This window comes from Anomaloglossus baeobatrachus, chromosome 2 (genome assembly GCF_048569485.1).
Source record: "Anomaloglossus baeobatrachus isolate aAnoBae1 chromosome 2, aAnoBae1.hap1, whole genome shotgun sequence".
NCBI lineage: Eukaryota > Metazoa > Chordata > Amphibia > Anura > Aromobatidae > Anomaloglossus > Anomaloglossus baeobatrachus.
Genome location: NC_134354.1, coordinates 621,571,600 through 621,598,023, shown reverse-complemented (window position 1 = coordinate 621,598,023; position 26,424 = coordinate 621,571,600). Strand labels below are relative to the sequence as shown.

General features: G+C 45.6%; 1 protein-coding gene across 2 annotated transcripts in view; it reads left to right on the top strand.

Annotated features, from left to right (window-relative positions):
* The window catches only part of SUGT1 (SGT1 assembly cochaperone of MIS12 kinetochore complex), a 238,643-nt gene that overhangs the window by 56,867 nt on the left and 155,352 nt on the right, over positions 1-26,424 (top strand). For both annotated transcript variants that reach the window (XM_075336843.1, XM_075336842.1), the window contains exon 7: positions 14,313-14,363. In XM_075336843.1, coding sequence (XP_075192958.1) covers positions 14,313-14,363 — 51 coding nt within the window. The remainder of the gene's footprint in view (positions 1-14,312; positions 14,364-26,424) is intronic.

Here is a 26,424-nt window from a genome sequence, read left to right as displayed (position 1 = left end):
ATAGCGGAATGAAACCGGAGCAGCGCTGGCAACAATAAAAGATGGTGGCTGGTGAGTATTTACTAGGAGCAGGGAACATGTATTAGTGATACCACACCAGCAAGGAAATAAAAAAAAACCCGCTAGAGTGGTGCTTTAAGCTCTTACCGATATTGGACCTACTGGGTACGTCCTAGATAATGTGATCCACCTGCGCCTTGTGATCCACCTGTGCCTGTTAACCTCTAGATTGCGCTTTCAAATACTGACAGCGTGATGGAAATTGCCCCGTGACGCAATCACAGGGAGCCGATGATTGCCATGGTAACACCGGGTCATGTGATGACTATTTATGCTATTATGAGTCCCTTCCTGTTACAACTGGCAGAGCGCCGTCTGTAACAGGAGAGCAGCTTTTCAGTTGATCTGAGCTGTACAGCTCTGATCAGCAGAAATGAACAAGCGATCAGACTGATGATCCTTATAGCCCTCTAGGAGGACTAGTAAAATAAAAAAAAAAAATAAACCCATAAAAGTTCAAATCACCCCCCCATTTGACCCTTTGAAAATTAAAGGGTTAAAAAATGCACATATGTGGTATCACTGCGTTCAAAAATGCCCAATCTACCAAAATATAAAATCAGTTAATCTGATCGATAAATGGCGTAGTGAGCAAAAAATTCCAAATGCCAAAGTTACGTTTCTTGGTTGTTACAAATTTTGCTCAAAATGCAATAACAGGCGATCAAAGAGTAGCTTCTGCACAAAAATGGTAACATTGAAAACATCAGCTCGAGACGCAAAAAATAAGCTATCACTGAGCCATAGATCCCGAAAAATGAGAACGCTATGGTTCGGGGAAAATGGCGCAAAAAGTGCGTTACTTCTTTTGGACAAACTTCTCAATTTTTTTTAACCTAAAAAGTTTAACCTTAAGGTAAACCTATGTTTGGTATCTATGAGCTGGTACCAACTTGAGGCATCACACCAACACATCAGTTTTACCATGTAATGAACACGGTGAATAAAATATACCAAAAACAATCGTGCAATCGCACTTATTTTTGCAATTTTTCCACACTTGGATATTTTTGTTGTGGTTTTCCAGTACAATATATGATAAAACTCATGGTTTCATTCAAAAGTACAACTCGTCCTGCAAAAAACAAGCCCTCATATGGCAAAGTTACGGCTCTCGGAAGAAGGGGAGCGAAAAAATGGAAAATCCCCCGAGGGCTAAGGGGTTAATGCAGAAAAGAATGATGACTGCTCCTTATTACAATATTATAATAGTGTGTATGTAAAGATGTCACCTGCTCACAAAGAAGACCAGTTGAAGCACCTCAGAATTTATGGAGGATATATTATGTAGACTGTAAGCCCTGAAGGCCAGGGTACTCTCCCCTCTGTATCAATTTGCCGATGGTAGTTTGTGCATTATAATTTTGTATGCAAACCCTATTCACATGTACAGCACTATAGAATCAATGATGATCTAAAAATAAATAATATATTAATCTTAAGAAAAATGAGGATTTAATAATGAGAGAGCATATATTATCTTGATGGACACATAGTATATCACAAAAGGGAGTACACCGCTTGCTTTTTTTGTAAATATTTTATATCTTCTCCTGGGACAACACTGAAGATCTGACACTTTGATACCATGTAGTCAGTGTACAGCTTGTGTATCAGTGTACATTTGGTGTGTCCTCTAAATAACTCAACACACAGTCATTAATATCAAAACTGCTGGCAACAAAAGTGAGTACAGCCCTAAGTGAAAATGGGTAAGTTGAGCCCAAAGTGTCAATATTTTGTGTCGCCACCATTATTTTCAAGTACTGCCTTAACTCTTGAGAATGGAGTTCACTAAAGCCTCACAGGAGCCACTGGAATCCTCTTCCATGACGACATCACGAAGCTGGTGAATGTTAAAGACCTTGTTCCCCTCCACCTTACGTTTGAGAATGCCACACAGATGCTCATTAGAGTTTAGGCCTCAAGACCTGCTTGGGCAGTCCAGAACCTTTAATCTCAGTTTCTTTAGCAAGGCAGTGGTTGTCTTACAGGTGTGTTTGAGATTATCTTCTTGGAATACTGCTCTGTGGTCCTTTTTGCGAAAGAAAGGGTCCATGCTGTACTTCAATATGTTACAGTACATGTTAGCATTCATGTTCCCTCAATGAACTGTAGCTCCCAACAGCCGGCAGCTTTCATGCAGCCCCAAACCATGGCACTCCCACCACAATGCTTGACTGTAGGCAAGACACACTTGACATATCACCGGATCCAAAAGGTCACAGATCCCGGTGGTCAGGAGAAGGGTATGAGCGGACCGCAATCACGACGCTCACAGGCACTATTGGCAACACAAGATATTTGAGAGAAGCCTTGTTTCTCAAGATTATATCGATGTGAATTGGAAAAATATGTAGTGATCACCTCCTAACTCTGAGGTTGTTCTACATATCTCAGTGATTCTGAGATTTTTTGTGACACCTTATATTTTATGTTTGTAGTGAATGTAGGTTATTAGGATTTATGTTTATTTATGAAGGTATCAAAAATTTGACAAGTTTTGAAAAATTCACAATTTTCAGACTTTCAATTTCATGCTGTTCAATGGAATCTGTAAGGTTCCATATTCATGTGCCGATATGGGGTTAATCTGCAGATTAATAGTGTTATGAAGGTGCCCAGCCACAGTACTGAAAATGCGGCACTTGGGAGAAAATTAACTTTATTTCTCCCGGGAGCTACCGATTTTCAGTCATATAAACGTGCTCGGAGCAATTAGTCACCTTTTACAGCACTGAGAAAGGCAGCTGTAAGCTCTCCGCCACACTGTCTCACAGCTGTTTTTGTACTGAGTAATCTCTCCGACGCAGCTAGACTCCGCATAGTGAAGGCAGAGATGTTTATTACCATCTCTGCCTTCCTGATTGCTGCATACAATGTGTTAAACCAGTCCTGTATATACTGTGTAGAAAAAGATGACTCCTCTGGACTATGGGATTGCTGGGTCTAGGGAGAGCAGGAGCTGCTGAGTCCTAGGAGACCTGGTCAGTTCTGCTACATAGCTGGGAGACTGAATTTGGCCTGTAACTGGGGCTAATATACCAGCACCAGTTACAGGGAAAATCTGATATAAAAAATAAAATTCAAACTACAATCAATAAATGAAAATACAAATCGTGGCGGAAAAAGTAGTAACAAAAGATGCTGCCATTCCACGTTATTGTTATCGCTATGCCATGATATAAAAAAAGCCCCATGGGTCTGATATATAGAAATAATTGGTGCGGAAAGAGAAACTAATTTTAAAATTATAGTGGCCCTTTGTAGTCATAAAAAAATGTGAAAAATAGACATATTTCCCTTGATATTTGATAAAAATGAGATTGACATAAACATAAGTTACCACCTCCCAACGTATGAAGATAAAAAGATGTAATATTGGAATATCTGAGTTTTTATTTTAGTGGGCACAGATGGTTTGTCTGCTTTCACATTTTACGTGCCTTAGGCCTTGTTCACACACTGCGTTTTTACCCACGTGTTGTTTTTTTTTTGTGTTTTTCTTCAGAAATGTCTTGAGAAAATGGTTGTAACCTTTCTGCAGACATTCCCCAGCAAAACCTATGGAAAAAAAAATTAGCTGTGCTCACATTGCGTTTTTTTTCTCAAGATCATTCTTTGTGCAGAATTTCTTGAGAAAAGAATGTGCATGTCACTTCTTTTCTGCAGGTACCTGCGTTTTTTGCCATAGATAATGGTAAAATAACGCAGGGACCAACCTGCAGAAAAAACGCATAAAAAACGCAGTAAAAATGCATGCGTATTTCGGTGCGTTATTGGTGCGTTTTTTGAATGCAAGTGCACTAATCTTTCAGACTCAAGAAATTTCTTGAGAAAAATCCTTTTTCTAGCGCGAACAGGGGCCTTAAGACTGAAATTTGCCTATTGTCGCTCCAATGCTGCCTCTCTGCTCCTTCTAGTCTTTGCTGGCATGGCTGCTGTGATGACGTCACATCACCCCCGCTGCCTGAATGTGCTCAGCAGTTGTGCCCATAGATGGCAGTAAACGGCCGAGTTCAGTGATTGGCTGCAGATGTGTAGATGTGACGTCGCTGATACGGCAGTGTGAACAAAAACTGGTGGGGAGCAGCATAAAAACAGACTCTAAGGTAAGGTAGGTGCATACAGTGCTTGTGTACACTGTCTGAACTGAAGCCTAGATATTCGGCCAGCATTGTCAGAATAAAAACATCCACAACACATTACAACATTTTTTTTTTTTTTTTTTTTGCAGAAACTTCCAATATGGAATAAAGCAGCCTGCTGTGCTTACGCTGCTTTCACAAATCCGTTTTTTGCTGAGCGGCACAATACGGAACTTTGCAGAAAAAATGCAACCGTTTTTTTCTTTGCTGCCGGTTGCGTTTTTTCCTGCATAGAGTTGCATTAGCTCCGTATTGTGCCGCATGGCCTTGCATTGTGTCCGTTTTTTGCTGGATGCGGCATATTTAGCCCATGCGGCGGCCGGATGGAACGTTGCCTGGCCCCTTTTTCTTTGTGCGGCGAAAAAAACGCATTGTGCCGGATCCGGCGCAATGCGGCGCGATTTACAACGGATGCCTATGGACACCGGATGTGGCGTCCTGTGGCAAAAAAACGCATCCGGCCACCGGATGCGGTTTTTTGCTCTGCGCATGCTCAGTATCAAGCCGCATCCGTCAAAAAACGGACGGGCCGCATGGAAAAACTTATGCAACAGATCCGTTTTTTTTTGCCGCATCCGTTGCATAGGTTTTTGAGTTGGATTGAGCCGCACTGCAAAAACCGGATGTGTGAAAGCAGCCTTAGCTGTACATTTTAAAAAAAAATTGTCTGGAGACGTATCTCCACCAGACACAACAAATGAATATGTATTTGGTCTCCATCTGGCAAGTCAGCCTATGGCCGCTTTAATGTATGCGCAGGGAATTTCTCCAACATATACTTTCATCTAAGTGCATGAACGCACTTTTTAGACGTAACCACTTTTCATACGAAAAAACACTGATTTTATTTACAGTGGTACCTTGCTTAACGAGTAACCCTCTTAACGAAAATTTCGCTTAACAAGCAAAGCTTTCTGTAAATATGTAACCCGCTTTACGAGAAAGCTTTGCTGTACGAGCGAAATTCTCACCGCACACACTTCCGGTTTCATCCATCCACCGCACTCTGACCCGCACTTGCAGTCCACACAAACACACACATGTATGCACAAACATACACGCACGCACGCATACACAGTATTATGCTCACCTTACCTTCCGTTCCACCGCTAGTCTGATGGTTCTTGTAGTTCCCGGGTACATCGCGGCGAACTACAAGACCCAGGAGGCTTGCGATGGAACGGAAGGTAAGGTGAGCATATGTTATAACATAATATGTTTACCTTTCGTTTCATCGCCGGCCTCCTGGGTGCTGTAGTGCGCCGCTGCGCTACAGTCCACGTTGTATATCTGCATCCATAGCGATGAGGGAGGAACTTCCTGTCACCGCTAATGAAAGGCAGAGCGCTGGCCAATCAGAGGCAAGCGGCTCTGCCTTTGACGTCAGCGCTCTGGCCGGGAAGTTCCTGCCTCGTCTTTATGGTAACGCGTTACACAACCCGGCCCCGTACCAGAGAACAGCAAGTCCCAGCAGACTGGCGATGGAACGGAAGGTAAGGTGAGCATATAATATGTGTCTGTGCATGTGTGTTTGTACGTGTTTGTACGTGTTTGTGTATGTGTGGAATGATAGAATAGGGGACCAGGATGGGACATTTTAGAAGTTGTGGAACGGATCGTCAGCATTGCAATGATTTCCTATGGGAAATCTTGCTCTGCTGAACGAGTACCTTGATTAACAAGCACAGTCCCAGAACGGATTGTTCTCGTTAAGCAAGGTACCACGGTATTTATTTTTTTGTATTTGAAAGAAACCTTTTTAAATTCGGCAAAGAATGTAAAAATGTCTGTGACGCTCTGGTCCCGCCAGGATGCACCTAAGAATCGGGCAGCGGTGGAAGAATTTAGCTAAACCTTTTGAAATCTCGCTGGTTGAGGACATTTCTGTACCATATAACACAATAAGAACTCCGTAGAGGATTTCCCATTGTTTTCTACAGGCTTGTTATTCATCACAGATCTGGCTTTGGTGAGAATGAGTTTTCTAGCAAGCTGTCATTCTGATTAGAGCAGTGAAGACACTTTGTTACAGGAAGAGGTGAAGCGATATATTCTCTATAGATGCTTTAGAATAATGAAATCTGCTACTGATCCAGTCAGCAGTAAGCCTGCCAAGACGTGTGCTATCATCATCCCTGATATTCACATTATTTAGCCTGCATTTCACTCTCTTCAGGCCGTGTGCCATGCATTTTTATTCACAAGTGTCAACCCTAAGTTATGACACTAAAGGCAGTTTAAGCAAAATGATAATTATATATAGTGGAAATGCAGAAAAGGCTATTTGTAAAATAATATATATCAAAATTCTCTCTGTAGACCTAAAAATAATGAATGAATTCTACTGATGAGTGAATGTTACTCGTCTGGCGCTTTCTGCTGATAATAGGCTATGCCCAGTAGTTATTTTAGGTTTCTTTGTCGCTCTATTGGGAGACCCAGACAATTGGGTGTATAGGCTATGCCTCCGGAGGCCGCACAAAGTATTACACTCAAAAGTGTTAAGCCCCTCCCCTTCTGCCTATAAACCCCCCGTGCTCCCACGGGCTCCTCAGTTTTTTGCTTTGTGCGAAGGAGGCAGACACGCACAGCACAGCTCCACAGATTAGTCAGCAGCAGCTGCTGACTATGTCGGTTGGAAGAAAAGTGGGCCCATATAGGGCCCCCAGCATGCTCCCTTCTCACCCCACTCTTGTCGGCGGTGTTGTTAAGGTTGAGGTATCCATTGCGGGTACGGAGGCTGGAGCCCACATGCTGCTTTCCTTCCCCATCCCCCTCAGGGCTCTGGGTGAAGTGGGATCCTATCGGTCTCCAGGCACTGAGACCGTGCTTCATCCACAACTCCTGTGGAGACTGCTGGATAGGAGCCGGGTACCGTTCAGGGACATGGCCCTGCTACGTGAAGGTACTCTGTATCCCTGTGGGGACCGCGCACGGCAACACCTCAGCTTTGCTGGGTGTGCTAGTGCATCGGGGGACCGGGTTAAACTGTGCCATTACACACTCAGCGTCGCTGAGTGTGTTTATATGTAGGGGCTACCGCGCTAACCGCCGCTGCCATGGGAAACTGCGGCGCGGCTGGGACTTGTAGTTCGCCGGGGACTTCGGCGTTGGCCGCGCTTTTACGGCGGCCACGCTTATACTCGAGTCCCCGGCTTGGCTTGCGGCCTAGTTTCCCTTTCTCCCGCCCTCAGCCCTGACAGGCAGGGGAAGGGCGGGACGCTGCACGGAAGAGCAGCACTGAGGGCTGGAATATGATTTCCATACTCCACCCCCCTCACTGTGCACAGTGTGAGCACCTCGGCTACGCCCACGGCTCCCTCCTCTCGTCAGGACGCCGCAGCCATTTCCTGTCAGCTCCTACGACGCTGCAGAGAGGGACAAATCCTGAGAGACCCAGACACGGTCTCTGGTGGCCTCATAACCGCTTTAGGCGGATGGTAAGCAGCACCTGTGGTGCTAGCCTCATGGTGCTGTAGTGTACTGATACATTATTTGTTTTTAGTATATATTTTACACTGTATGAGCACAGTTCATTCTGGCTATATACCCTAGTGTGTTACTCAGGGAAAACAATAGCATGGCGCCCACAAAAGGCAGGGGTGCCAAAAACACAGGCTTATTATGCTGCCTGCGGCGCTTGTACGACCCAGCTGCCGGCAGGTTCCATTGACCCTCATTGTGTGCATGTTCGGCCCCGGTGACACTTCTTTAGCCAGGGCCTCTGCTAAGAGGGGCCCAGGGGGAGCCACCTGTTGACACTGTCCTAGTGACGGGGACGGAGTTTGCAAAACTCTCTGAGACTATGGCTAAGATACTAGAAGCCTTGCAGTCCAGGCCGGTATCTCAGCAAAGGGACTCTGTTGAATCATTGTTCCCTGGCCCCCCTCAGTTGGACCAACAATGTCCTCCCGGGGTATCTCATACATCCCAGGCTGAGGGTTCTGACTTAAACCCCAGCCCCAGACCGACTAAGCGGGCTCGCTTAGAATTTCCCTCGACATCATATGGTTCAGGGTCTCAGCGGGGGGAATCTCTGGTGATAATGCGGAGACAGCTGATCAGGATTCTGATCCTGAGGGTGCTCTCAATCTTAATACTCCAGACGGGGACGCCATACTGAACGATCTTATTGCGTCCATCGATCAAATGCTGGATATTTCTCCCTCAGCTCCTCCGGCGGAGGAGTCAGCTTCTCTTACACCGAGTATGTTTCTAGACCACTCTGATTTCAGAGAGGCAGTCCAGACTCATCATGCTTGTCCAGATAAGCGTTTTTTCTAAGCGCCTTAAGGATACACGTTATCTTTTTCCCCCTGACGTGGTTAAAGGTTGGACTCAGTGTCCCAAAGTGGATCCTCCAATCTCCAGACTGGCGGCTAGATCCATTCTTGCAGTGGACGAGGGGGCCTCGCTCAAGGATGCCACTGACAGGCAGATGGAGCTCTGGTTGAAATCCATCTATGAGGCTATCGGAGCTTCTTTTGCCCCAGCATTCGCAGCTGTATGGGCGCTACAAGCTATCTCAGCAGGTCAAGCACAAATTGAAGCAGCCACATGCACGGCCGCGCCACAAGTGGCATCCATTACCACCCAGACCTCGGCAATTGCGTCTTACGCTATTATTGCTGTCCTGGACTCTGCGAGCCGTACGGCGGTCGCGGCCGCCAATTCGGTGGTACTCCGCAGGGCCTTGTGGCTACGGGAATGGAAGGCAGATTCTGCTTCCAAAAAGCGCTTAACCAGTTTGCCAATTTCTGGCGACAGGCTGTTTGGCGAGCGTCTGGATGAAATCATCAAACAATCCAAGGGAAAGGATACATCCTTACCCCAGTCCAAACAGGACATACTCCAACGGAGGAGAGGGCAGTCGAGGTTTCGGTCCTTTCAGGGCGCGGGCAGGTCCCAATTCTCCTCGTCCAAAAGGTCTCAGAAAGTACAAAGGAACTCTGATGCATGGCGGTCTAAGTCACGTCCTTAAAAGGCCACCGGAGGCGCCGCTAACAAAGCGGCTTCCTCATGACTTTCGACCTCCTCTAGTAGCATCCTCGGTCGGTGGCAGGCTTTCCCGCTTTTGCGACACCTGGCTGCCACAAATAAAAGACCGCTGGGTGAGAGACATTCTGTCTCACGGTTACAAGATAGAGTTCACCTCTCGTCCCCCGACTCGATTCTTCAGGTCATCCCCGCCTCACTAGCGAGCCGAGGCTCTTCTGCAGGCGCTGCGCACTCTGAAGGCAGAAGGAGTGGTGATCCCGGTTCCTCTTCAGCAACTGAGCCACGGTTTTTACTCCAACTTGTTTGTGGTCCCAAAGGAGGACGGGTCTTTCCGTCCGGTCCTGGACCTGAAACTGCTCAACAAACATGTAAAAACCAGACGGTTCAGGATGGAATCCTCCCGCTCCGTCATCGCCTCAATGTCCCAAGGAGATTTCCTTGCGTCGATCGATATCAAAGATGCTTATCTCCACGTACCGATTGCTCCAGAGCACCAGCGCTTCTTGCGCTTCGCCATAGGAAATGAACACCTGCAGTTCGTGGCACTGCCGTTCGGCCTGGCAACAGCCCCACGGGTTTTTACCAAGGTTATGGCTACTGTAGTAGCGGTCCTCCACTCTCAGGGTCACTCGGTGATCCCGTACTTGGATACTGATCAAGGCACCCTCTCAAGAGGCATGCCAACGCAGCCTCGACGCTTCCCTGGAGACTCTCCAGGGTGTCGGGTGGATCATCAATTTTACAAAGTCAAATCTGACACCGGCCCAATCGCTGACATATCTTGGCATGGAGTTTCATACCCTCTCAGCGATAGTGAAGCTTCCGCTGATCAAGCAGTAGTCACTACAGAAAGGGGTACAATCTCTCCTTCAAGGCCAGTCACACTCCTTGAGGCGCCTCATGCACTTCCTGGGGAAGATGGTGGCAGCAATGGAGGCAGTCCCTTTCGCGCAGTTTCACCTGCGTCCCCTTCAATGGGACATCCTACGCAAATGGGACAGGAAGCCGACGTCCCTCGACAGGACCGTCTCCCTCTCTCAGGCGACCAAAGCTTCCCTTCGGTGGTGGCTCCTTCCCACTTCATTATCGAAGGGGATATCCTTCCTACCCCCATCCTGGGAAGTAGTTACGACAGACGCGAGTCTGTCAGGGTGGGGAGCGGTTTTTCTCCACCACAGGGCTCAGGGTACGTGGACCCAGCAAGAGTCCTCGCTTCAGTTCAACGTTCTGGACATACGGGCAGTGTATCTTGCCCAGAAAGCGTTCCAGCAGTGGCTGGAGGGCAAGCAGATCCGAATTCAGTCGGACAATTCCACAGCGGTGGCATACTTCAACCACCAAGGCGACACACGCAGCCGGCAAGCCTTCCAGGAAGTCCGGCGGATTTTGATGTGGGTGGAAGCCACGACATCCACCATATCCGCAGTTCACATCCCAGGCGTGGAAAACTGGGAAGCAGATTATTTCAGTCGTCAGGGCATGGACGTAGGGGAATGGTCCCTTCACCCGGACGTGTTTCAGGAGATCTGTTGCGGCTGGGGGGTGCCGGACGTCGACCTCATGGCGTCCCGGCACAACAACAAGGTACCAATGTTCATGGCACGGTCTCAAGATCCCAGAGCTCTGGCGGCAGACGCCTTAGTTCAGGATTGGTCGCAGTTTCAGCTCCCTTATGTGTTTCCTCCGCTGGCACTGTTGCCCAGAGTGTTACGCAAGATCAGGACCGACTGCCGCCGCGCCATCCTCGTCGCTCCAGACTGGCCAAGGTGGTCGTGGTACCCGGATCTGTGGCATCTCACGGTCGGCCGACCGTGGACTCTACCAGACCAAACAGACTGGCTATCTCGAGGGCCGTTTTTTCCATCTGAATTCTGCGGCCCTCAACCTGACTGTGTGGCCATTGAGTCCTGGACCCTAGCGTCTTCAGGGTTATCTCAAGACGTCTTTGCCACTATGAGACAGGCTAGGAAACCAACGTCCGCCAAGATCTACCACAGGACGTGGAAAATTTTCCTGTCGTGGTGCTCTGCTCAGGGTTTTTTCTCCCTGGCCTTTTGCCTTGCCCACTTTTCTGTCCTTCTTTCAATTTGGACTGGAAAAGGGTTTGTCGCTCGGCTCCCTTAAGGGACAAGTCTCAGCGCTCTCTGTGTTTTTCCAGAAGCGCCTAGTCAGGCTTCCACAGGTACGCACGTTCCTGCAGGGGGTTTGTCATCGTTCCACCTTACAAGAGGCTGTTAGAACCCTGGGATCTAAACAGGGTTCTGATGGTTCTTCAGAAACCACCATTCGAGCCAATGAGAGATATTTCCCTCTCACAACTTTCGCAGAAAGTGGTTTTTTCTAGTAGCAGTCACTTCTCTTCGGAGAGTGTCTGAGCTAGCAGCATTGTCGTGCAAAGCCCCTTTCCTGATGTTTCACCAGGACAAGGTGGTTCTACGTCCGGTTCCGGATTTTCTCTCTAAGGTGGTATCCTCCTTTCATCTCAATCAGGATATCTCCTTACCTTCTTTTTATCCTCATCCAGTTCACCAATGTGAAAAGGATTTGCACTTGTTAGATTTGGTGAGAGCACTCAGACTCTACATTTCTAGTACGGCGCCCTTGCGCCGCTCGGATGCACTCTTTGTCCTTGTCGCTGGCCAGCGTAAAGGGTCACAGGTTTCCAAATCAACCCTGGCTCGGTGGATCAAGGAGCCAATTATCGAAGCTTACCGTTCGGCTGGGCTTCCGGTTCCATCAGGGCTGAGGGCCCATTCTACCAGAGCCGTGGGCGCGTCCTGGGCTTTGAGGCACCAGGCTGCGGCTCAGCAGGTGTGTCAGGCGGCTACCTGGTCGAGCCTGCACACTTTCACGAAACACTATCAGGTGCATACCTATGCTTCGGCGGATGCCAGCCTAGGTAGACGAGTCCTTCAGGCGGCGGTTGCCCACCTGTAGGAAAGGGCCGTTTTACGGCTCTCTTACGAGGTATTATTTTACCCACCCAGGGACTGCTTTTGGACGTCCCAATTGTCTGGGTCTCCCAATAGAGCGACAAAGAAGAAGGGAATTTTGTTTACTTACCGTAAATTCCTTTTCTTCTAGCTCTAATTGGGAGACCCAGCACCCGCCCCTGTTTTTTTGTGTACACATGTTGTTCATGTTGAATGGTTTTCAGTTCTCCGATATTCCTTCGGATTGAAGTTACTTTAAACCAGTTTATAATTCTTTTTCCTCCTTCTTGCTTTTGCACCAAAACTGAGGAGCCCGTGGGAGCACGGGGGGTGTATAGGCAGAAGGGGAGGGGCTTAACACTTTTGAGTGTAATACTTTGTGCGGCCTCCGGAGGCATAGCCTATACACCCAATTGTCTGGGTCTCCCAATTAGAGCTAGAAGAAAAGGAATTTACGGTAAGTAAACAAAATTCCCTTCTTTGGGATGATAGAAATAAAATGATCCAGTATAGGACCCATTAATTTGAATGGGACGGGATCATGGTAAAATAATTTCCATTTGACTAAAAGCCGTTTTTAAGGCTAAATTCACATTAATACAGTGGTCGCCACTTAACACTTTGTTGGGGTTTCTGACGGAATCCCCCAAAAAGCATTGTTCTGATGGAAGCTCCAACAGATCCAATCATTTGTATGAAGCCAATGGAGTCACTGTGGACACTGTCTGGCCTCCGGCATGGACAGAAACGTGGAGAAACCAAGGAAAAAATTGTGAAAACATACCCTGCTGTAACTAAATAAAAGCATAGTGCATATAAACATAGGGTACTTAGTAAACACTGTTTTTGATCAAAAAAAGCATATAGCTATCCCACCAAACGTCAAGGTGTACCCAGTTGGGATAGTACCTACACTCTCTAATATTAAAACCTTACCATGGGTCTAAAATAGGCCTCAATGTGGCTAAGGGCTGAGAGCGACCGGGTCCCAACAGGACACACACAGTCAGGGGGATGCACAGAATGAAATGTCCAGCTCGCTGAGAAGGGGGCCACTCCCTGTTTGTACTGAATACAAAAAACCTACATAAAAACAAAAAAGTGAGCCATAGTATGAGATGGTATACATGGAACTTGTGAGACCATGTTCACACTGGCCATGAGACAAAGAGAAACCAAGGAAAAAAATGTTAATATTAGAGAGTGTAGGTACTATCCCAACTGGGTACACCTTGACGTTTGGTGGGATAGCTTTATGCTTTTTTTGATCAAAAACAGTGTTTACTAAGTACCCTATGTTTATATGCACTCTGCTTTTATTTAGTTACAGCAGGGTATGTTTTCACAATTTTTTTCCTTGGTTTCTCTTTGTCTCATGGCCAGTGTGAACATGGTCTCACAAGTTCCATGTATACCATCTCATACTCCAGCTCACTGTTTTGTTTTTTTTCAGAAACGTGGCTAAGCAGGGTCCAGAGCACTCATTTGTTCAGGTGAAGGGCTCTGCCAGTGTTCCCATTGAAATACTATTTATCAGGGATTCCACCAGAACCCCGGATATAGTGCATGACGTAGACCATTGTATTACTTTAATCCTAGCTTTAGCAATCCAAAAAACTTAGTCTGCACAACCTTATTTTTTTTTTGGGCCAGGCAAAAAAAAACAAAAAAAACAAAAAAAAACCAAAGATAAACAGTTGACCTGTGTGTTTTTAAACATTAAAATGTATTTGAACTGGATCACTATTGGGTGGTTTTCTCCTATGTCATCCGTTAGGAAACTGTACCTACTCAGAACACGAGGGTTATTCAGTGACACCTCTAGTAGTAATAGGAATAAAAATGGATGCAAAACAGGAAACAATCTGTATTGTTCCCTTTACTCCAGGTTTTTTTCTCCCTTTTTATTAGTGGATCTGATACAAACATAAAACCTGGATGTGTGAACAGAGCCTGAGGTGTGCTTTGCTATAGATGGCAGTCTACCTGTGTCTGTGCGCTATTACTGTTATGAGTGGTTCATTGACTCGTGGGGTCCTGGTGGTAGGACTTTTAACCATTAGACACTTTATAACCTATGTAGTATATACTGTAGTTGTTTCTTATCGGTCAACCCCTTTAAGTGCACTTAAATTCATATTTTGCTAATTGTATTAATAATTCTCTTTTTTAGCATCCACTTCATTTTCTTCTTGGATTAAGATGTGTGCAGAGAAGATAAGCAGTGAGTATAAGCTGGCTGGGAGATTCTGTTTTTGAAGAACTAACATATTGGCGTTCAGGTCACAAATTCTGTTTTGCAGATTGTTTCCTACCTAAGTTAAATGTGCTCAAGTATGCCGGGAGTGATGGAAGTGTCAGACACATGCAGTCATTTAGGCTATCTTCACATTTAGTGTTTTTGCAGCATTTTTTTTTTTTTTTTTCTGCATGCAAAACCTGCTCACTTGGCAGTAAAAACGCTTCGTTCAAAACGCTCGTTGCGCTTTGTTTTTATTTACTTTAAACCTTGCCAAAATATGTTTTTTATTGCAGTGTTTTTCACTCTCACTGATTTCTGTGTGTGAAAAAAATTCTGAAAGAACGGATGTGTTGCAGATTTTAAAAAGCACTTTATAACACTCACCCAGAAGGTCGCTCCGGTGCACAACGATCAGATGGGTGGCGCCGTTCTCCTGGACCGGCGCCTCCCCTTTTGGCCATCTTGGTCTTCCTTATTCTGAAGCTGTGCTGCATGAAGTGGAGGCGCCGGTCCCGGAGAACGGCGCCACCCATCCAACCTTTGTGCACCGGAGCTACCTTCTAGGTATTATAAAAGTGTTTTTTATGTTATACCCCCGGTCTGGGCTCTTATATAGAGCATGTTAGAATGCTGTATATAAGAGCCCGGTGGTGGTGACCGCAGCTTATAGGGCAAAAAACTGGTGACAGGTTCCCTTTAAAACGATAGCTGCAGTTATCAAGTTCAATAAAAGAAGAACAAAATACATGCATGACATTTCTGAAATCTCATAGCTTTTGCTAGTAGTGTCAAAAGAAGCTTTTATATGTATAAAAACACGCAGCAAAAAAACTCTGCATGTGAACACAGCCTAAAGGTGGTGTCACACACAGCGACGACGACAACGACATCGCTGCTAAGTCGCCATTTTCTGTGACGTAGCAATGACCTCAACAGCGACGTCGCTGTGTGTGACACATAACAACGATCAGACCCCTGCTGCGAAATCGCTGCTCGCTCCTGAATATTCCAGGTCATTTTTTGATCGCTGCTATCCCGCTGCGCCATGATGATAAGTTCAGCATCCTTGTGTTTGACACCGCAGCAGCGACGGTCGCGACGATGCTGAAGACAGTGACGTAGGACTGAAGGCAGGACAAGGGCGTGTTTTTGCGGTGTATTTTGCAACGCCCCTACGACTCCGATTGGTGGTTACAACAGCGTTCCGATTGGGTACCTTGCCGAAGGCGTTACAGTGACTTCATTCTTTAAGTTCCATTCTTTGTTCCACGTAGTAGATTCTCTGTCTGGTGTCGCTAGTGTGTCGTTCTTTGTGGATCTGAATGAAATGAAATAGAATGAATGAAAGCACTACTGCGTCTTCCTTTGTTTGGCACGGTCACCCAATCAGGCACCGCTGTAGTGATCACCAATTGGAATAGAGGAGCGTGAAAAAAGGCAACACAAAACATGTCTAGGGGTAAACACCACGCCTCTATCAAGGTCTGAGTCGTCGCATAGCGACGCGTGTGACACCGCACAACGACCGTCGAGGTCGCTATGATCGCTGCTTAAAATTACATGTTTGACAGCTTACTAGCGATCATCTAAGGTCGCTGTTACATCACAGGAAATGGTGACGTAACAGCGATGTCGTTGTCGCTGTGTGTGAACCCAGCTTTACTAACTTTCAGAACTTCGCCTTTGCAGACTAGACAGTGCTGGATAGACATACGTTGTAGCTCACCACTGGAGAGCTGTGTGCAGTATTGACTCTGGCCCAGCTTGCATCCTCTTTGTATTCCACCCCTTGCTGTGTGCCCATTTACCAGACACTGTTCCTCAGACTTTGTTTGCTTAGGGCTTCCTATTAATAGCAGCAATAAATAGATAACTAAAATTGAAAAAGGTTTAAAAGCCTTCATGGACTGAAGCGCTCCTACTGCATTTTAGTAAATGTAGGTTATTAGACTGAGCACTAGAAATACAAAAAAACAATGTTCCTCCAGCAGCCATGGGAAAGTTAAAAAACATTCAATGTTAGTTTGAGACAGTATTAAAAGTCCTAAAATGTAATTCTCATACTTGCATTTGCATGTGCTATGATCAAACCATGACTTCTTTTTACATCTTGCTATAAGGGAGTGCTTTCAAACTATTTTCACATTTTTAGAGCCACTCTTCGCTCTGGGAGGGATGGTCACGAGCCACAATGTGAAGAAATTATTCAGGCCATATTGGGACCAATTACAGAACTTGTCATTAAAGGGTTATCCCTGTTCATTAGTTACTCTGTCTCCGTTCACTTCCATATTGAAAAACGAGCAGCGGCGGTGACGTCACATTTACAGACACTTACAGGGATGTGCACTTGTCCTATTCTAATGAGTAGTAGATATAGTGCTAGGGGCGTCACGTCCACAGATCCCGGTCAGGACAGATACGCCATCCGTAGATATTATAATACCTGACAATCTCACACTTTTCTCAACAGGTATCTGTACATGTGATTTATCATTACAAGGATCTTGTCATCAAAAAACCAGCAGACAATCTGCAGATTAAAATAGCGTTTAGTGATGAGCGAGCTTGAACGAGCAGTTGCATGTTCAGACGGGCTCAACTCATCTTCCAAGTATATTAGAAATCAATAGGGAACGCAAGCATTTTTCTGGAAAATCTTCTAGAAAAATGGTTGAGTTCCCCTTTGACTTCCATTATACTTGGTACATGAGTCAAACCCGTTCAATCGTCCGACCTGCTTGTTACGCGTACCGAGCACCCAAGCATGGTAGTACCTGCTCATCACTAATGCCGTTCTAAAACTGCCCAGCCACTCCACTGAAAACCTGGCTACTGGCACATGGCATTAGTACAAAGCCAGCTGTCTGACCTTGCCAGGGTGTGGTTAAACTGCTGTTCACTATGCATTGGTAGTGGTGACTGGTGGCTGTGACTAAAACTGCATCTTTATGATTGTAAGGCCACGTTCACACGTTGAGTACTTTCGTTATTTTACCTTGGTATTTGTAAGCCAAAATCAGGACCTGGGGGGAAAAATGTAGAAGTGGTGTCCGTATTTCTGTTATACTCCTGATTGTTCCATCTCCTGGTTGTGGCTTACAAATACAAAGGTAAAAAACTCACCAAATACTCTGTGTACACATGGCCTGTGACTGAAAGCTGAGGCTGCCGGAAGGAAAAAAGTTAATTTCCTTCCCGGCAGCGGGGCTCTCGGTGCCACAGACTAGCAGTTTTAGAGTACTATTATTCTGCAGATTAACCCCATATTTTCAGGTGAATAGGGTTTTTTGACATGGCAACTTCCACCTAATATGAAAGTGAGCTGATCTGGAATAATCACTGAACAATAAATGTTAATTATGAAAAAAGACCATTCTTATGACCTGCCTTCCTCTCTGTAAATTAACTCTTGCTGCAGGAAAATGTGTAAGAGACTAGGTTTGGAAGACCAAAGGAAAGTCTTGTGTGTGTATTGTGCATACTTCTACCACGGATGAGTTTGAGTATGCAGATGGCAGCAAGGGACAGGGAGGAGGTGGCGTGACCTCTTCAGAGTCGGAAGTCCTCTTCTTCCGCCCTGGTCTGCTGTACCCTGGCCAAAGGTATTACTAAAATCTTAGCAGTTCAGGAGTAAAACTCCAGTTTCGCACTGGTTAAAAAGTACCTGAGTACTGACCCCTGGCCCGTAGTTCTCCCATAGTTCGAATTCCGGGTACCGATCCAGATAGATCAACTCAGGTAATTTAAAAAAAATAAATAAATAAAAGAAAAATAAAAAAAAAGTGAAAGAAGGGGTGTTATACTTGTCGAGTCTCCCGCACAGCTGTAACACTGGTTCTAGGGTGCTCACACTATTTCCGGGGCCACTCATTAACCTCATACATATGCACTGCTTCTCTGCCCACCTGCAGTCCCGGCATCTCTGGTGGCAGTCAGACAGCACCCCCACCCTATGTGACAGTGTGTGTGACTGCAACCAGTCACAGATGCTGTGTGTGTCTATATTGGTGTAAAAATAAATTAAAAAAAAATTGGCGTATGGTTCCCCCGTATTGATACCCAGCACAGATAAAGCATATGGCTACAGGCTGCAGCCCCCAGGCATATGTGTATCTTGATTGTGTATCAAAATAAAAGGAACCGCTCGCTGTTTGTGCATATTTGTTTTTAATTATTTAAATAAATAATTTTTAAAAAATGGTGTGTGGTACGCCTCAATTTTGATACTCAGCCATGCATGGTAAAGCTGACATCTGGGGCTGGTATTCTCTGGCTTGGTGACTCATCGTTATTGCCCCCCTTCCCTGCCTAAAAATAGCAGCCTGCAGCTGCCCAAGATTGTCACATCCATTAGATACAACAATGCTGGAACTTTAACCAGCTCTTCCTGATTGCCCTGGTGCGGTGGAAATCGGGGTAATAAGTTCTTAATGACAGTTCACTAAGACGTAGATTAGTAATAGCAGTCGTCTATGAGACTCCCCCCATCACTAATCTGTAAGGGAAAGGAAATAAACACAAAAAACGAAAAAAATCCTTAATTTGAAATAAAATACAAAAAAACACACCTGCAGGTCCGACGTAATCCACACAAGGTCCCATGACTATTTCAGCTCTGTTACATACATACTGAAGGCACAGCACGTGGACACCAAACGTGGGCTTGAGGCAGGGATTGAGCCGCAGCAATGCGCGGTGATGTCACTCATATTATTTGTCATCTCCTCACAGGTGGAGGACTGTAGGAACCTCTGGATGTGACCGCAAATAACCTGAGTGACGTCACTGCTCATGGCGCGGTTCAGTCTCTGCCTGAAGCTCTCAGCAGACGTTAATGTCCTGTGGTCGCCAACGGTCACTTCAGATGTAGCAGGCTGGAATCGTTGTGGAACCTCGTTTGAATTACATTCAACCTAGGTTTTTTTTTGTTTAATAAAAAGGTAAAAGCGGGTGTTTTTTTGTATTTTATTTCAAATAAAGGATTTTTTGGGTGTTTTGTGTTTTTGTCCTTTCACTTACACATTAGTAATGGTGGGGGGTCTCAGACACCTCCCATTACTAATCAAGGACTTAGTGGCAGCTGTGACCTGTCATTAACCCCTTATTAGTCCGATTGCCACCACATCAGAGCAGTTGGGAAGAGCTGGGTAAATCTTGGGCGGCTGCAGGCTGCTATTTTTAGACACTGGGGGAAACCAATAACTATGGGCCTTCACAGCCTGAGAATACCAGCTCTCAGCTTTATCATGGCGGGGGACTTCTGATGGGAGGGGGAAGCAGTGCATATGTATGAAGGATAATGAGCAGCCCAGTAGCAATGTTACAGGCGTGCGAAAGACCCGGTAAGTATAACGCGCCTGCTTTAGTCCCCCTACACCTTTCTACCACCATTTTAATGCGCATGATCCGGGTCCACATAGACCCATTATATGGGGACCAGCGTCCAGGCAGATATCCAAGCTGAAAGTCCGAAGCCTGGATCTTTGGTACTAGTATTGCCTTTGCCCAGTGCTTGTCGAACTGTGAAATAGTCGTGAGCCACATAACAGGTTGGGGAGCCCAGCTCTAAGGCATACAGAGTATGCTGGCTCACGTAAACATTGCAGTGCTTAACCCCATAACGACGGCCGTACGACTTAAAGCGGCGGCAAAACAGGGTACTTATTCTGTTCCGCCGCTTTAAAGCGGCGGCCCGAAAAAACCCTGTAGCGCCCCCCAGCGACCGAAAATCTCGGGGGTTTCAGCTACCGGGGGTAGCTGAGACCCCCCAGATTATGAATCGGGGTGTTTTTTATGCACCCCATTAATGCGATCGCCGGTATACACCGTATACCGGCGACAACATAAAAAAAAAATAAATGGCTGGTAAAATTGATTTATTTCTCATCTGACGTGATCAAAAACATGTCAGATGAGAAATAAATGTGAGCCCTTAGTGCCCCCAAAGCCCCCGGTACCGGAGAAATCCATCCACCCCCCCCCCCCCCGGAAAATCCAAGATGGCGCCGACGCGCGCTGAAAACTCCCGCCGCCGCCTCTGCATTCATTTCCCTCCGATCTGAAATGATCAAACATTTCAGATCGGAGGGAAATGTCCCCCTCCTGACCTCTCCTCCGGTACACCGGAGCTCTTTGGTCCCTGGAGCCCCCTCCGGTTCTTCAGAGCCCCCCTCCGGAGCGTGCAAGATGGCGCCGACGCGCGCTGAAAACTGCCGCCGCCGGCTCTGCATTCATTTCCCTCCGATCTGAAATGATCAAACATTTCAGATCGGAGGGAAATGTCCTCCCCCTGACCCCTCCTCCGGTCCACCGGAGCCCCCTCCGGGTCTCCAGAGCCACCCCCCCTCCCCCGCATTCATTCTGCTCTTTCTGCCGCATGTGACACGTCACATGCGGCAGAAAGGTGTCCCCAGGTCCCCCCAGGTCCCACTAGGTCACCCCCCCCCCCCGAGCCCCCGGTCATACGCTACCTGTCTGGTGATCCGTCCCGCGATCACGCTGCCTCCTTCTTGAATGCTGGCGGCGCATGCGCAGACAGCGGCTGTCAGCTGGATTCCTCCCCCGGTCCACAGTGGAGCAGCCTGTGCATCAGCGACGTCAGTCTTGCAGGGACGCTGAGGTCGCTGATGCACAGGCTGCTCCACTGTGGACCGGGGGAGAGTGAGTGCAGTAATCAGCAGTCTCTCCATGTGAGGAGTGTGGTCCTCACATGGAGAGACTGCTGTTCCAGAAAATGGGGGGTACGTTCTGTGAGCGTGCCCCTCATATTCTGGAATGAGGTTACTGCAGGTCACTCTGCCCTAAGTTGGACCGGGGCAGTGTGAGTGCAGTATTCTCAGATTACTGCACCCACACTGCTCATGGACAGCTTGCTCTTCCAGAAAATGGGGGATACGTTCCCTGAACGTGCCCCCCATATTCTAGAAGATCCAGAGTCGGCGTGGGACCTCCAAAATGGATTACAGCGACCGGAATTTCTTTATTTTCAATAAATTGGTAAAAGAGGAATGTTTCGGGGAGTGTTTTTTCAAATAAATTTTTTTTTTGTCTTTATTTTTTTCTATCACTTACTGGGTTAGTGATGTCGGGTATCTGTTTAGATGCCGTGACATCACTAACCCCAGGGCTTGATGCCAGGTGACATTACAGCTGGTATCAACCCCATATATTACCCCGTCTGCCACCGCACCAGGGCGCGGGATGAGCTGGGGCGAAGCGCAAGGATTGGCGCATCTAATGGATGCGCCACTTCTGGGGCGGCTGCGGCCTGCTATTTTTAGGCTGGGAAGAGTCCAATAACTATGGCTCTTTCCACCCTGAGAATACCAGACCCCAGCTGTCCGCTTCACCTTGGCTGGTGATCTAATTTGAGGGGGACCCCACGTTTTTTTTTTTTTTTTTAAAAAACGCCTGGGGAGCCCTCCAAATTGATCACCAGACAAGGTGAAGCTGTCAGCTGTGGTTTGCAGGCTACAGCTGTCTGTTTTACCCTAGCTGGCTATCAAAAATGGGGGGGACCCCACGTCGTTTATTTTAATTATTATTTTTTTGGGGGGCTAAATACAAGGCTAGGCACCCTTTAGTGCCACATGAAAGGCACTAAAGGGCACCAGCTTAGAATATGCAGGGGGGTGGGACGTTATATATGTTTGACATCTATCCATTCATCCATTGTAGCATTTTAGGCTGTGCGCCCACAATCGGGATTTGCAGCGTTTTGGGTGCAGAGTGTTTTCCCTGTGTCCATAACGCTGCATTGTGCAGTAGAAGCACAGTGGAAGGATTTTTAGAAATCCCATGCCCAATGTGCTTGCCCAATGTGCTTCTTTTCTCCGCCACATAAACTGACCTGTGGCGCAGCTTCCCGAGCCTCAGCATGTCAATTTATGCTGCAGAGATGAGTGTTCTCTGCAGGTAGCATAGAGCTCCACAGCGGCCTGAACCCAAATCGTGGGCATGGGCAGCTGCGTTCTCCCGTGGACAACACTCACATCTCTGCAGGAGGCTGACACTGTGTACTAGACGCCGTGTCGCTGGATCATTGCCACATAGCCTAAAAGTGAGAAATTTGTTGCTACAGCAACATTTTTGTGAAGTACCTGTGGATTCAAAATGCTTACTATACTCCTGAATAAAATCCAGTTTCCAAAATGGAGTCACTTGTGGGGGGCCCTGCAAATGTGACATGGTGCCCGCAATTTATTTCAACTTTTCCAGAATTCAAATGGTGCTCCTTCCATTCCAAGCCCTCCCATTTATCCAAACAGAGGTTTTTGGCCACATGTGGGGTATCCCTGTGCTCATAAGACATTGGATAACAACCTGTTGGGTCCACGGTTTGTTGTTGTCTCTTGAAAAAGTGAGAAATGTGATGCTGAAGCAACATTTTTGTGAAAAAAATGAAAATTTTCAATATGGCAACCTAAGCTTATCAAATTCTGTGAAGTATTTGTGGATTCATACTGCTCACTATACACCTAGATAAAAGCCTTGAGGTGTCTTGTTTCCAGAATGGAGTCACTTGTGGGGGACCTCCACTGTTTAGGCACCTCAGGGGCTCTCCAAATGCAACCTGGCGTCCGCTATTGATTCCAGCCAATTTTGCAGTCAAATGGCACTCCTTCCCTTCCGAGCCCTGCCATGCGCCCAAACAGTTGATTTCCACCACATATAAGGTATCGCCAAACTCAGGAGAAATTGCACAATAAATGTTATGCTGAATTTTTTCCTTTTACTCTTGTAAAAAAAAAAGCTACCTGGTTGAAATAACAATTTTGTGGTAAAATTTTATTTTTTTTTTTTCATGGCTCAACGTTATAAAATTCTGTGAAGCACCTGGGGGTTCAGGGTACTCACCAAACATCTAGATAAATTCCTTGAGGGGCCTAGTTTCCAAAATGGGGTCACTTGTGCGGGGTTTCTGCTGTTTAGGTACCTTAGGGGTCCTCCAAATGTGACATGGTGCCCGCAATCTTTTTCAGCCAAATTTCCTTTCCAAAATTCAAATATTGCTCCTTTCGTTCCAAGCCCTCCCATTTGTCCAAACAAAGGTTTCAGACCACATGTGAGGTATCACCGCGCTCATAAAAAAGTGGTTAACAAACCTTGAGGTCAAATTTTTGGAATTAACTCTTGAAAAAGTGAGAAAATTGATGCTAAAGCAACATTTTTGAGAAAATTATTAAAATTTTCAATATGACAACGTAACGTTAACAAAATCTGTGAAGTACCTGTGGATCTAAAATGCTCACTATACCCCTAGATAGAAGCCTTGAGGGGTCTAGTTTCCAAAATGGTGTCACTTGTGAGGGGTTTCTTCTGTTTAGGTACCTTAGCGGATCTGTAAATGCAACATGGTGCTCGCAATCTATTTCAGCCAAATTTGCTTTCCAAAATTCAAATATTGCTCCTTCTGTTCCGAGCCCTCCCATTTGTCCAAACAGAGGTTTCTGACCACTTGTGGGGTATCGGCGCACTCATAAGAAAGTGGGGAACAAGTTTTGGGGTCCATTTTGTTGTGTTATTTCTTCTAAAAGTGAATAAATTTGGGTTAGAGCAACATTTTTAGGTAAAATTTAATTTTTGCTTTTTTTCATTCCACACATTGCTTTTGTTCATGTGAAGCACCTGAAGGGTTAATAAACTTCTTGAATGTGGTTTTGAGTACTTTGGGGGGTGCAGTTTTTAGAATGGTGTCACTTTTGGGTATTTTCTGTCATCTAGGCCTATTGAAGTCACTTCAAATGTGATGTGGTCCCTAAAAAAATGGTTTTGTAAATTTTGATGTAAAAATGAGAAATCGCTGATAAACTTTGAACCCCTCTAACTTCCTAACAAAAAAAATTTTGTTTCCAAAATTGTGCTGATGTAAAGTAGACATGTGGGAAATGTTATTTATTAACTATTTTGTGTCACAGAAATCTCTGGTTTAACGGTATAAAAATTCAAAAGTTGAAAATTGCTAAATTTTCAAAATTTTTGCCAATATTCAATTTTTTTCATAAATAAACGCAAAAAATATTGTCCTAAATTTGGTACTAACATGAAGTCCAATATGTGACGAAAAAACAATCTCAGAATCACCGGGATCCGTTGAAGCGTTCTAGAGTTATAACCTCATGAAGTGACACTGGTCAGAATTGCAAAATTTGGTCTGGTCATTAAGGTGAAAATTAGCTCCGTCACTAAAGGGTTAATATTTCTAATAGACTTTGTTCTTAATCTTTTTCGTGAATGCTGGAAGAATATCATTTTCTATATGAAATGAAATGTGAATCCTGTACAGCCAGCACAGGGGGCTGTGCACCTTATATCTTACTTTATTCTATTTATAGCTACTACGAGGTAGTGAGTTGTTTATTTTTGTTTTTTTAAATTGTGTATTTATTCCACTTGATGTAGTAACTATTCAGTATTCATCTTACTGAAATACAGCCTCTTACAGAATCGCCGGGGGGCGAGATGTTGAGCACTTATATTAAAAACCTAAAACAAAGTGTGCAAGTCCGCTGCCTGCCTCATTAGCTTTGCCAAGTGGCTGTATTTTGCAGTTCTTTTACCCTGGATTTGCTGTTTGTGATGGGAAGGTTTCCATGTTTTCATAAAATATGTCTAGGCTCACTCCCATAATCCAAATTAAGTTGTCATTTGGTGTTTCTCAGGCTTATTTTTTCTGCTAATATGTAATAGGGCATTTTGCTATGCCATTGTATAACGAGGCATCTCACAAGAGGTATACCATTGGCTGATGTTTAGTGCTAACAGACTTTTTAAACAGTGTGAAAGCGGCCTAAATAAGGTGCATATGATCACATACTGAAAACCTACATCTACTAAATTAATACTTTTATTTATATATTTGCCGATCTCCAATTTTAGTAGTTACAGTGGGTATGGAAAGTATTCAGACCCCTTTAAATTTTTCACTTTGTTTCATTGCAGCCATTTGGCAAATTCAAAAAAGTTCATTTTTTTTCTCATTAATGTACACTCTGCACCCCATTTTGACAGAAACCCCCCCCAGAAATGTAGAGATTTTTGCGCATTTATTAAACAGGAAAAACAGAAATATCACATGGTCATAAGTATTCAGACGTTTTGCTCAGTATTGAGTAGAAGCACCCTTTTGAGCTAGTACAGCCATGAGTCTTCTTGGGAATGAAGCAACAAGTTTTTCACACCTGGATTTGGGGATCCTCTGCCATTTTTTCTTGCATATCCTCTCCAGTTCCGTCAAGTTGGATGGTGAACATTGGTGGGCAGCCATTTTCAGGTCTCTTCAGAGATGCTTATTTGGGTTTAGGTCAGGGCTCTGGCTGGGCCAGTCAAGAATGGTCACAGAGTTGTTCTGAAGCCACTCCTTTGTTATTTCAGCTGTGTGCTTAGGGTCATTGTCTTGTCGGAAGGTGAACCTTTGGCCAAGTCTGAAGTCCAGAGCACTCTGGAAGAAGTTTTCTTCCAGGATATATCTGTACTTGGCCGCATTCATCTTTTCTTCAATTGCAACCAGTCGTCCTGTCCCTGCAGCTGAAAAACACCCCCACATCATGATGCTGCCACCACCATGTTTCACTGTTGGGATTGTATTGTGCAGGTGATGATGAGCAGTGCCTGGTTTTCTCCACACATACCACTTAAAATTATCACCAAAAAGTTCTATCTTTGTCTCATCAGATCAGAGAATCTTATTTCTCATAGTCTGGGAGTCCTTCATGTGTTTTTTTTTTGCAAACTCTATGCGGGCTTTCGTATGTCTTGCACTGAGGAGAGGCTTCCTTCGGGCCACTCTGCCAAAAAGACCCGACTGGTGGAGGGCTGCAGTGATATTTGACTCCTTGGAACTTTCTCTCATCTCCCACTGCATCTCTGGAGCTCAGCCACAGTGATCTTGGGGTTCTTCTTTACTTCTCTCACCAAGGCTCTTCTACCACGATTGCTCAGTTTGGCTGGACGGCCAGGTCTAGGAAGAGTTCTGGTGGTTCCAAACTTGTTCCATTTTAAGCACAATGGAGGCCACTGTGCTCTTAGGAACCTTGAGTAC